Here is a 13,662-nt window from a genome sequence, read left to right on the forward strand (position 1 = left end):
AATTTTATTTATTTATTTATTTATGTCGCTGTGGTAATTAAACAGACATAGACAGTTATGAATAAAATGTATTGTTTATTGAGTCTATTTACACAGAAAGAGACAAGTACTCAGGTTCTCATACTCAGGGGTATGATAAGATATACATCCATCCATCCATCCATTTTCCAAACCGCTTATTCTACTGGGTCACGGGGGTCCGGAGCCTATCCCGGAAGCAATGGGCACGAGGCAGGGAACAACCCAGGATGGGGGGCCAGCCCATCGCAGGGCACACTCACACACCATTCACTCTCACATGCACACCTATGGGCAATTTAGCAACTCCAATTAGCCTCAGCATGTTTTTGGACTGTGGGGGGAAACCGGAGTACCCCCCACGACGACATGGGGAGAACATGCAAACTCCACACACATGTGACACAGGCGGCGACTCAAACCTGGGTCCCAGAGGTGTGAGGCAACAGTGCTAACCACTGCACCACCATGCCACCCCCAAGATATACATTACCGCTCAAAAGTTTGGGATCACATGCAAATTTCTTTGTTTTCCAAAGAAAAACACATTTCTGCATCTTTTTGCCTCGGTCTCAAAAGGCACCAAGCTAGAACCGGCCCCGTGTTAGTGGAAACGGGGCTTGTGACTTGTACTCATGCATAATATTCTGCGGGTCGCTCAGCAGCGCAGCATATGAAACTAGACTCGGATTGTAAGTGTGTGGTTTTGATAATTGATGTATGGATGGATGGATCCTTAATAAGAGATATAAACAATAAGGTCCAGTCGCCAACTAATCATGTAAAATACGTCATAAACTCATGGTTGTTAAACCCAGAATAAAAATGAAGACGTATAACTAGGAAAGTCAACTTGCACATTTCAATTTTGGTTCGATATAATCACGTTGTCCTTAACCCTCCAGTGCAGGAGGGGACGGTAATGCGCATCGAATGTTTCCGAACCTGTGTGTGATACAACCGAGGAAGAGCCGATGACTTCGGGGGAGGAGGGGCAGGCGACTCGGAAGAAAAAGCAGCAGAACCCAATGCAGCCTGTAGCCCATTCAAAGGCCTACTGTTGGACCTCTGCTTATTTTGCAATACGTCTTTAGTACGGACTGAAAAATGTCCGATTTCGATGAGTTTGAGAAGCAGTTAAGCGAAAATCGGCAAGGTAAGTTTGGCTTTGAAGATCGGTGTATGCTCCCTGTTTTAGGGTAATAAAGTGGCCGGCGTGTCCTAGCGCCGAGGATGGTGCGGAGGGCACTTCTGCTGGTTCCGAAAAGAAAAGCGCGGCTGGGAAATCGGTGCCTTTTATCCGAGCGCTCGCCGATTCTGAAACCTGCCCGATTCTTCTTCTCCCAGCTGCCGCAGGATCCCCGAAAACTGACCGCTTTGGTAAATCAGTGACATTCTTTGCTTGGCATTGTTATAGAGATCGCTAGGCCTGCATCCATCAGTGCCCGGCGTACATAACATGGACATTTCAATGAAACGTTATTGGGGTGCACTCGATGTGAAAGCCTGCGGTTTTATTTATTTAATTATTTACCATTATACACTTGGATCATAAATTGCGACCCGCGTATTTTCATTCGCAGTAACACACTATGCATGGATGTTTGTTGCAAGCGTTATATTTTCAAGATCACGTTTAAAGTTTTATGCAAATAAAAACGACCGCGACCACTTGATTTAAAGTCCGCACTTAATAACAGTGTTAGTTACTTGGTTTTTAAATACTACGACGAGTTTTCTATATAATGATATGATTTTGTCTCTTTCCGATGCACAATAGCCTTTCCCTTGGGTCCGAAATGCTGGCCCTGTCATCCGTACAGAATAAGTCTTTCTCACACGATCGCCGTTTCTTCATGATGTATAGACTCTAAAAATCAGCCGCGTTCCCTGGAATCATAACAACTGCTTTTAGGTCGTTATTGCAAAGTCTTGCACCTGTATCTACCTTTACAGCGGATAGCAGTAACTAACAATGATGTACAGTTATATAACAATACACATATAACTTCATTAAAGTGCAGAGAATCCAGTAAACTGAATAAACTTAAGCCATACTAACGCAACTGAAATATACAACATGCGTTACAACGGAGTCGAAAGTAGGATTGATTTATGTACCTATCAAATGGCAATCTTGTCATATCAGCTCCTTATCACTAAATCACTAAAATGTCATTCGAAACGACCTGATTCGGCTAGACGAGCACTAAGTGCCGCCGTGTTTGATAAACTAGCAGTTCCAGTCATTCATATCTGCGCTCTGACTATGCCTGCGATTGCGGTAATTGGTTATTACCGATTTACGTAAGATGCATTGGCCGCTCCGTGTCTGTACTTTTGCAGCGGTGCATTACCGTAACGCTGTTATAACTGATGCATGAAGCTGATTCCTCGAGCAGCACCTGCGTTTAAATGCTTCACTGAAAACTGCACCTTCAGGGATTTATTTAAGCTTCTATATGAAGGACCTGCTGGGATAGAAAGGTGATATTTTATTGCTAGTTTAATAAAGTGCTGTCTGTCAGATTGAAACGATATTAATTACCCATCCATCGTCCAACCAGTTATCTTAGTCAGGCTCCCCTGGAGCCTATTCCAGGCAAATTCCCCATACAGAGAGCAGAGGCAAAATTCAGGCCGTCCCTGGTTGGGGTCTTGAAGCCCTTTCTCCTCCCCACAGCTGCAGGGCAGATCCCCACGATAGCTTTACTGGCAACATCCACCACCAGCGGCGTGGCAGTGACGCCCACCCAGGTGCCGATGGTCGGCAGCCAGATGACCCGGCAGGCCAGGCGGCTTTATGTCGGCAACATCCCCTTCGGCCTGACGGAGGTGAGTCCAGGCAAAGTCCCGCGTTGCCTTCTGTCATGCATACTGGTGTCATGTGTAGCTCAGTGAGTTAGGACACTGAGCCGGTCACAAGAAGGTTGTTGGTTCAAATCCCTTGGGCAGCAGAGTGATTTCACCATTGGGCCCCCGAGCGCAGCCCTTAAGCACTATTTGCTCTAGGAACTGTCTGGTCCTGCTTCTTCAATGAAATGTATGTTGCTTTGGATGAAAGTGTCCGCAAAATAAATAGATAAATGTACTAGACTTGTCAGTCATTTTTTTTCTCGTTTGCCTGTTTTGATGTCTTCAGACGTCTGCCTGTCTTCATTCAGTGTGTCTGCCTGTCTTTTTAGGAGGCCATGGCGGATTTCTTCAATACCCAGATGCGATTGGCTGGCTTATGTCAAGGTCCCACCAATCCCGTCCTCGCTGTTCAGATAAACCAGGACAAGAACTTTGCCTTCCTTGAAGTAAGAGTCTTTCCTGCCTAATGGCTGCTGTGTCCAGGCGGAGACCGCAGCCTTCCCTGATTAACGACGTTCTTCGTTCTGCCCTAGTTTCGGTCCGTGGATGAGACCACGCAGGCAATGGCCTTCGACGGCATCATTTTCCAGGGTCAGTCGTTAAAAATCAGGCGGCCCCACGACTATCGCCCCCTGCCTGGCATCTCAGAGCAGCCCGCCTTCCACGTACCAGGTCCGTTTTGCTTGTCGCCGTCATAACCTTAATCTTTATTTACCTTTGAAGAGCCGATCGGCAAGGCCAGTTTTTTGTACTCGTTACGGACTGACTGTCCTTCGCAAGCTGCGGATGTCTTGTCATATAAAGAGGGAGACTTTCACTTTTATTTACTTAATGTTGTAAATATTTAGCAGACAGTTTTATCCAAAGTGAAGAATGTTTTTTTTTTTTTTTTTTTTTGAGAAATCAGGGTCAGCCTGTCCCTAGAGCAAACTCGCCGGCCCAGTGGTGTGATCACCAGTGATGTGAACCAGTGATCTTCTGATGATAACGCTGGCATCCTAACCAGCTGAGCCACACACACACACACACAGCTCAGTCACTCACTTCTTACTGTTAACATAGGCTGTGTGGCTCTGTGATGTTTGCCCATGAAAAGAAGGTTGCTGGTTCAAATACCAGGGTTGGCAGAGTGATTTCACCACTGGGCCCTTGAGCAAGGACCCTAACCCCCAAATTGTTCTAGGGTTGCTGGCTCCTATTCTAGTCAAAAATTCTGGACACACCTACTGAAAATGACTTGTTTTTCAGCAAGATAATGACCCAAAGCCCACCTTGAAGGTTATGCAAGTAGCTTATTACCTTGTGAACTAGGAAAGAGATGGTCCCCACAGCCCCCCAACCTAAACTCTATAGAGCTGGTTTGGGATCAGTTGGATGAGAGTAAGAGTAAGGTAGCCAGCTTGCGCGCAGAACTTGTGGAAACTCGAGGACTGTTGGAGAAACGGTCCAGGTGGGTACATATGTTAGCTGGTTGAGTCCGCAATGCTGTCATCGAAGCCAATGGCTCCTATTTTGAAGAGACAAAAATTTTGTCTTTGCAGTACTTCATATGCATAACTTCCATGCCCAAAGGCCTTTTACTATAAGGTGAATAACAGCTAAAATAGAGACAAATGCATTAAGAGCAGGTGTGTCCATACTTTTGACTGGTGCTGCATGTGTCAGCATCTCCCATGGAGAGCAAGATGGGAGAGACAAAAAACAGTCGTCAAACTGCCCCAGTATTTAGGTATTTTTTTGCTGGACTTACATTTATCTGATATTATATAGAAGATAACGACGTCATACTGATTTGAAGTTGGCTTATTTCACTCGCGCCGTTTGCTCGTGGTCATTATCCGGCATGTTGACGGTTTGCTGTGATCGGCCGGCTTTGGGCGCCGTGCCGCTCTGTCTGCAGGGGTCGTCTCCACCGTGGTTCCAGACTCGCCACACAAGCTCTTTGTCGGAGGCCTGCCCAACTATCTCAGTGACGATCAGGTACCCCGCCCTCAGTCTCTGTCGCCGGGGAGCCGACCCACAACCCTCCTGTGTTTCTGTCCCACTGCTGCACGTGGAACTCAAGCAGGCATGCACACACACGCACGCACGCACGCACGCGCACGCACATACATACATACATAAAATAAACACTCGTCTCTGTGTAACTGATTAGTAGGAAAAGAAAGCCTGTCAAAGTTACCTCACCGCTTAAAATTCATTACAAGATACTGGGGGGTCAAATGTCAGCATCATGTTTAAAGCTAGCTGCTGAAAATAGCCGCACATTTGAGGTTTTTTTTTTTTTTTTTTTTTAAAGATATTCATGGGATTTATTAAACATTTATTAGACATGTAGGTAATGAGTTGACAGTTACATTACGCTCATTGTTTATCCAGCTGTAAATTATGAAGATATTGAGACCCCGCTAATGTAAAAGGTACGTTTCCCAAAACCTCATGTTATCGACTTGCATAGTTGGAACCATTCAGTTGTAAGTTGCTAATGTTGTTAGCAAATAACCTTATTAGCAACAAAGGCTTTGGGAAACGTGCCTTACAGCTGGCGGCTTGCCAAACCAGTCACGTAGCCAGTCCCTGTGCTGCCTGTTGCTGGGTACCCTGGAATATTTGTATATCGGGTTAATTGCTGAGTGTTAGTCGGATGAATCAGCCGCGTCGTTTTGCTGCATGAAAATTTTAAATCGAGTCATCTGCGCGTCACCTAACTGACGAATACCTCCACATTGCCGTACACCTGTGTTTGCCCAATCCCAGTCCTCGGGGAACCGCCGACTGTCCACATTTTCGCTCCCTCCTAGCTCCCAGCCAATCAGGAACACCGAATACCTGGTACAGGTGCGCTGAGAGGAAGCAAAAACGTGGACTGACCGGGGGGGTACCCCCGAGGACTGGGCTGGGAAACACTACCATAGACTGTGCTTGAAATGTGGGGGAGATCGACCAAGTCCCCAAACGCTTCAGTATTCGCAGACGTGCCGTGTCTCACGTCCATGTCCGCACACTGAGAACGATGACTTCACATCCCGTTAACAGCGATGGGGAGCTGCGGAAGAATCGTTCCCTACATTGCTGTGTCGCTCGAAAGGCAGAAAATACTTCGGACCTTTTTCCCGGTGAACGATTATCAGCTTCACTGGAGTTTTCACATCGTGCCCCATGCCCTATTCTGTTATGACGTCAGTGATGGATAATATTACCATAACAACATGCACAGATGAGGTCGTCTTACTCTGAAAGTGTTGAAAGGGTCACATTTTAGACATTTTCTACTTCTCATTAGCATCTTTTATGATTTTTTTTTTTTCTTCCTATATCGCCACCCCACTGAAATCGGCCCATTATAGACATAATCCATACAGGCATTTAATAGTTTACCTATTTATTTTGCAAAAGTTAATCGCAAAACGTTTTGCGTCCACCCCTGCATTGTAACATTTTGAGCTCCGGTGTCCCACTCACTTTAGCCTAAACTGTTAAAAATGGCAAGACTCAGCCCACAAGATAGTGATCGCGGTTTCAGTGAAAGGTAAGTGAGAAGTGCAGTCAGTTTGTTTTTCTTTGATTTTTTTCCTCCTTTTCGGATTGTCATCGTAATCTTTCTTATCCAGTGTGAGTCACATGTAATCCAAGTCAAGAGGAAGGCTGTACCAAAGCAGCACTGGGGGGAGAGAGTTTGAATCCAGCAGAACTGTTAATGTATTTCACGTCAAAGCCAGTAAATGTGCCATAGACAGGTGAAATGGAAACCGCTGCTTGTATCCTGGTGTTTACATTTTTTTTGCAGTCCCTGCTACCGCTTTGATACTTACAGCTCTTTCATTTTTGTTCCCCACTTTGTCCCCAGCTAGGGGCCTGTAAGATCGTTAAGTCTTCGCTCATAATTTGTTCAGTAGTACTGACCTACTGCTGCCATGCCAACATGTAACACAAGGCAAGTAAGACATTCCGTCCCTCGCACGGATATCCTCCCTGTCGACGGCCTGCCCCTGTGGGGGGGCTCTGTCCTGGAGTGCTCTTAAGCATATGGGGTCCTTTTTTTGGGGGTTGAAGGCTGGGGAGAGACTTATTATGCTGATCACAGGGTATAAATTTTTATTTTTTTTTTTGCCCCTAAGAGAAGGTAGGAGGTAGCGCCGTCTTGTGGCTGCCAGTGTCCCAGGTGACTCCTTTCTGAAGTCAGTGGTTAATGCGGCTTTACAGTAGATTCCTGTAGAATAAGTGAGGAATGATGTTAGCAGAGCTATTTCGTCCTGTTTGGCTTCAAGCCGTGGCCCCTTTAGCAGGACCCTGTGGCGGCTCTTAGCTTTACCTGTGAGTTTATCTCCTGTAGGCTTTGTCCCTCTAATTAACTGCACCAATGTGGTTCTTGGTTTTAAGAACAGGAAGTCAGTGATTCGGCTGGGTTTGTGTTCTGCCGAGTCGCCCCCCCCCCCCTCCACATTGTATACATGGAACACTTAACATATAATTAGCTGTTTTTATTTAGTTTTTTTTTAATAACCATCTAGCTTAATTATTGTGGCCCTTAAAATCAGATGCAACTCGGTCCATATTTCAAAATTCGTAGTTGGAATTATCAGAGAACTTGATTAGGAATTCAGTTGTGTTGTATATGCTGTAGGATGGGGGGGGGGAATCTGTGTTATCATTCATTGACAAGAATCAAAATAGTTACTTTTGTACGCTCCCAGTAAGTAAGTCATGCAGAAAGGGCACAGGGGGCTTTGAGCTCTAGTGTTGCACCGTAATGTCGAGCCACTTGTCATAAAGCCATTTTCCTGATGTCTTCACTGTTTCCTCATGTCGTTTTGCAAAGTTTAACATGCTGCTTCTCCCACAGTTAAGATTAGCATTTCTAGCGAGGCGCCGTGCCTGGACTGTCGGGCTAATCGCCCCCCCGCGTCTCCTCCTCTTGCCCAGGTGAAGGAACTCTTGACGTCGTTCGGACCTCTTAAGGCCTTCAACCTTGTGAAGGACAGTGCCACGTCACTGTCTAAGGGTTATGCTTTCTGTGAATACGTGGACATCAGTGCCACTGACCAGGTGCGTGAGGTGGGGCAGCAGCTGGAAGGTCTGGGGTGACTCGGGGCTTCCGGATGGAATTGCTGACGCTTGTGTGGGATGCATCCCGCAGGCCGTGGCTGGACTCAATGGCATGCAGCTCGGAGACAAGAAGCTCATCGTCCAGCGGGCAAGCGTGGGGGCTAAGAATGCCAACGCTGTGAGTATTTGCCCTCGGCTGCCGCCTTTCTGATGTCCTAAACCCAACTTGGTTCCTGGGTGCCTCCCAGGAAGCTTAATGCCCCTATTTCTTGGGTTTATTTGGGTCCATGTAAATTTCTCGCTGTTACTCGAGACGATTGGACGATCAGGGGGTATCTGACACTCTTGTCGCCCCCCGGGACAGACGGCCATCATCGAGACGCCGGTGACGCTGCAGGTTCCAGGGCTGCAGCGGCTGCAGAGCTCCGGCATGCCCACGGAGGTGCTGTGCCTCCTCAACATGGTCATGCCCGAGGAGCTGGTGGACGACGAGGACTACGAGGAGATCCTGGAGGACATCCGGGAGGAGTGTTGCAAGTACGGCAACGTGCGCTCCATCGAGATTCCGCGGCCCGTCGATGGCGTGGAGGTGCCTGGCTGTGGCAAGGTGGGACCCGTACTCTCCTGTACCAGTGGCAAAAAGAAGACCTCTGTAGGCACTAAACACAGGCTCATGGGAGCATTTCTTGCACAAAAGTGTTTTGAAAACGGAATAATTTTTTGTGTAAGAAAAACAATCTGATTGGTTCAGATAGACAGACAATCTGATTGGTTCAGATAGACGACGGACAATCTGATTGGTTCAGATAGGCGACGGACAATCTGATTGGTTCAGATAGACGACGGACAATCTGATTGGTTCAGATAGACGACGGACAATCTGATTGGTTCAGATAGGCGACGGACAATCTGATTGGTTCAGATAGGCGACGGACAATCTGATTGGTTCAGATAGGCGACGGACAATCTGATTGGTTCAGATAGGCGACGGACAATCTGATTGGTTCAGATAGGCGACGGACAATCTGATTGGTTCAGATAGGCGACGGACAATCTGATTGGTTCAGATAGGCGACGGACAATCTGATTGGTTCAGATAGACGACGGACAATCTGATTGGTTCAGATAGACGACGGACAATCTGATTGGTTCAGATAGACGACGGACAATCTGATTGGTTCAGATAGACGACGGACAATCTGATTGGTTCAGATAGACGACGGACAATCTGATTGGTTCAGATAGACGACGGACAATCTGATTGGTTCAGATAGACGACGGACAATCTGATTGGTTCAGATAGACGACGGACAATCTGATTGGTTCAGATAGACGACGGACAATCTGATTGGTTCAGATAGACGACGGACAATCTGATTGGTTCAGATAGACGACGGACAATCTGATTGGTTCAGATAGACGACGGACAATCTGATTGGTTCAGATAGACGACGGACAATCTGATTGGTTCAGATAGACGACGGACAATCTGATTGGTTCAGATAGACGACGGACAATCTGATTGGTTCAGAGAGACGACGGACAATCTGATTGGTTCAGAGAGACGACGGACAATCTGATTGGTTCAGATAGACGACGGACAATCTGATTGGTTCAGATAGACGACGGACAATCTGATTGGTTCAGATAGACGACGGACAATCTGATTGGTTCAGATAGACGACGGACAATCTGATTGGTTCAGATAGACGACGGACAATCTGATTGGTTCAGATAGACGACGGACAATCTGATTGGTTCAGATAGACGACGGACAATCTGATTGGGTCAGATAGACGACGGACAATCTGATTGGGTCAGATAGACGACGGACAATCTGATTGGTTCAGATAGACGACGGACAATCTGATTGGTTCAGATAGACGACGGACAATCTGATTGGTTCAGATAGACGACGGACAATCTGATTGGTTCAGATAGACGACGGACAATCTGATTGGTTCAGATAGACGACGGACAATCTGATTGGTTCAGATAGACGACGGACAATCTGATTGGTTCAGATAGACGACGGACAATCTGATTGGTTCAGATAGACGACGGACAATCTGATTGGTTCAGATAGACGACGGACAATCTGATTGGTTCAGATAGACGACGGACAATCTGATTGGTTCAGATAGACGACGGACAATCTGGTTGGTTCAGATAGACGACGGACAATCTGGTTGGTTCAGATAGACGACGGACAATCTGGTTGGTTCAGATAGACGACGGACAATCTGGTTGGTTCAGATAGACGACGGACAATCTGGTTGGTTCAGATAGACGACGGACAATCTGGTTGGTTCAGATAGACGACGGACAATCTGGTTGGTTCAGATAGACGACGGACAATCTGGTTGGTTCAGATAGACGACGGACAATCTGGTTGGTTCAGATAGACGACGGACAATCTGGTTGGTTCAGATAGGCGACGGACAATCTGGTTGGTTCAGATAGGCGACGGACAATCTGGTTGGTTCAGATAGGCGACGGACAATCTGATTGGTTCAGATAGGCGACGGACAATCTGATTGGTTCAGATAGGCGACGGACAATCTGATTGGTTCAGATAGGCGACGGACAATCTGATTGGTTCAGATAGGCGACGGACAATCTGATTGGTTCAGATAGGCGACGGACAATCTGATTGGTTCAGATAGGCGACGGACAATCTGATTGGTTCAGATAGGCGACGGACAATCTGATTGGTTCAGATAGGCGACGGACAATCTGATTGGTTCAGATAGGCGACGGACAATCTGATTGGTTCAGATAGGCGACGGACAATCTGATTGGTTCAGATAGGCGACGGACAATCTGATTGGTTCAGATGGGCGACGGACAATCTGATTGGTTCAGATGGGCGACGGACAATCTGATTGGTTCAGATGGGCGACGGACAATCTGATTGGTTCAGATGGGCGACGGACAATCTGATTGGTTCAGATGGGCGACGGACAATCTGATTGGTTCAGATGGGCGACGGACAATCTGATTGGTTCAGATGGGCGACGGACAATCTGATTGGTTCAGATAGGCGACGGACAATCTGATTGGTTCAGATAGGCGACGGACAATCTGATTGGTTCAGATAGGCGACGGACAATCTGATTGGTTCAGATAGGCGACGGACAATCTGATTGGTTCAGATAGGCGACGGACAATCTGATTGGTTCAGATAGGCGACGGACAATCTGATTGGTTCAGATAGATTGTCACACAACCTGGGTGACATGCCTTGCCTGCTCACCCAGTTTTAGTGCACCTTAGTTATCCATACTGACCATCTAGTCTCGATACACCCATAAATATATATACTGAACAAAAATATAAACGAAACACTCTTGTTTCTGCTCCCATTTTTCATGGCACATTCCAGGGTGGCCTTTTATTGTGGGCAGTATAAGGTACACCTGTGCACTACCCATGATGTCAGATCAGCATCTTGATGTGGCACACCTGTGAGGTGGGATGGATTATCTCAGCAAAGCAGAAGTGCTCACTATCACACATTTAGACTGATTTGTGAGAAATGTTTGAGAGAAATGGTAATATTGTGTATCTGGAATGAATTGTAGATCTTTAAGTCCATCTCATGAAAAATGGGAGCAAAAACAAAAGTGTTGCGTTTATATTTTTGTTCAGTGTATGTATATGTATACATATAGTTTTTTTTGTGTTTGTGAAAACGGGTCTTTAATCGGGGAAACGGAGCGGGTAGAGCAGGACGGAACGCAGGCATTGACAAACTACAATGACGGACAGGGCAAACAGGTAAGACCAGGACTTAAAATAGGTCATGACTAATCAAAGTAATCGGGCAAAGCAGGAGACGATCAGGGAAGCACACGTGGGTAATCAGGGGGCGTGGCACACACGAGGAGCGGACAAGCCGGGCATATATGTATATCTATATAAAACCTCATTAATGAGGGACAGGGAACAGAACGGACAGACAGAACTGGCACAGGGGAAGGAGCCAGGACAAGACTTGACATAAGACAGGAAAGGCAGAGAAACAGATCAGAAAGGGGGACACGGAGGGAACAGGCAGGACAAAAGGACCGGGAGTGAATGAAGGGAACATCGGGGAAAGAGGAGCAGAAGCCAGAGGGACGAGGGACAAAGAGAGGAGGGACAGAGACAGGAGGAACAAAGCGAGGGGGAGCAGAGGCAGGAGGGACAAAGACGGGAGGCCAGGGAGAGAAGGAGGGGGAACCAAGAGGAGCCCGAGGGAGACCCAGCGGGCGACGGGAGGCAGCCGGAAGGGCTGCAGGCGGCCGGGAGGCCGGAGCCGGAGGGGCCGAGGAGACGGGGTGAGGGACAGACGCAGGGACGAAGGAGGGAGTCGGAGGGGAGACCAGGGAAGGGGACGAAGGAGCTGGAAGGGACCCTGGCGAGGGCAAGGAGAGAGGGGGAGCCGCAGCAGACGGCGACGTCCTCCGACATGCCAGAGCGGGAGGACCAGCAGGCGAATGAGGAGCCGCCGTCGGGGGGCCCGCAGGCAACCGATAAGACGCCGGAGGAGGGACCGAGGCAGGGCGACGAGGCCGCGGAGGGGGACCCGCAGACGACAGCCGACCCGGAGGGCCAGGACCCGCAGGCGCCGACCAAGCCCTAGCGCCGGCGAGGGAGGGCGAGCCAGGGGGCTGGGCGGGTGGGAGCCCAGCCGTGCGTCTGTGTCCTCTCCCCTTATGGGACACAGACATAAGGACCCGTGGCCGGGGTCGGGCTCGTCGGGGTGAGGGTACCAGAGTCACAGGGGGAGAAGGGACTGGAGTGGGGCCAGGGACTGGAGCTGCAGGCTGCAGAGGGGGCGCCTGCCCGGGAGCTGCAGGCAGGGAAAGCGCCTCGGACGTGGGCGCGGTAGCTGCAGGCAGCGGAGACGGCTGCTCGGGCTCTGGGGCCGCAGGGGGCACTTATTTTATTATATAAAATAAGTGTCACACAACCGGGGTGACATGCCTTGCCTGCTTGTGGGATGAGGAAGACTCAGGGACTGGAAATGGGATTAAAACTGAAGATGTGCTCATTCCTTTGTGTATTTACAAATTTTCCTTCCGTCAGACATGAGGAGTTTGCTGCTATATTTGGCACTAATAGAGATTCTGATGCTGCTATTTTTATTGTCTATTAGTTTGTTATTATTTACAAGTTCTGTTGTGTTTTTGCATTTTTCTCTTCTGGTTAATTAACTGCTGTCTGATTGCTGTGAAGTATGAGTGTGGTGAGTAAGACTCAGGGACTGGAAGTGGGATTACAACTGAAGATAACATGCTTATTCCTTTTTGTATTGTTTACAAATTTCCTTCCGTCAAACATGAGGAGTTTGCTGCTATATTGTGCACTAACAGAGATTCTGATGCTGCTATTTTTATTGTTTATAAATGTGTTATTGTTTCCAAGTTGAGTATTCAATAAATGCTAAATTGAGAAATTTTGTGTATCGTTTGTTATTATTAGTGTGATATTTTACCATGCAAATAGAGGGGAAAACGTCCAATTATCGGCCAAAAAAAATCAGCAGCATATATCGGCCATCGCCTGACCCTGACTCCTAAATATCGGCATCGGCTATTGAAAAACCCATATCGGTCGACCTCTAGTAACAGTACATTCTGTCCAATTCATCCATCGAGTTAAGTCACACACCCACTTGAGGGGGCACTCCGGCAGACGTGAGGATGGGGATGTTCTTTCCGCTATAACATCCACTGCAGAAGTACATCTCGCTCC

General features: G+C 47.7%; 1 protein-coding gene across 1 annotated transcript; it reads left to right on the forward strand.

Annotated features, from left to right (window-relative positions):
• The first annotated feature begins 1,058 nt into the window (after positions 1–1,058).
• On the forward strand, positions 1,059–8,700 carry LOC125704305 (splicing factor U2AF 65 kDa subunit-like). The gene is made up of 8 exons (XM_048969766.1): positions 1,059–1,174; positions 2,702–2,853; positions 3,204–3,320; positions 3,408–3,546; positions 4,775–4,854; positions 7,798–7,920; positions 8,012–8,098; positions 8,285–8,700. The coding sequence occupies exons 1-8, from the start codon at positions 1,126–1,128 to the stop codon at positions 8,660–8,662; spliced, it is 1,125 nt and encodes a 374-aa protein (XP_048825723.1). The 5' UTR covers positions 1,059–1,125; the 3' UTR covers positions 8,663–8,700.
• The last annotated feature ends 4,962 nt before the right edge of the window (positions 8,701–13,662 follow it).

The sequence above is a fragment of the Brienomyrus brachyistius genome, chromosome 11 (genome assembly GCF_023856365.1).
Source record: "Brienomyrus brachyistius isolate T26 chromosome 11, BBRACH_0.4, whole genome shotgun sequence".
Taxonomy (NCBI): Eukaryota; Metazoa; Chordata; class Actinopteri; order Osteoglossiformes; family Mormyridae; genus Brienomyrus; species Brienomyrus brachyistius.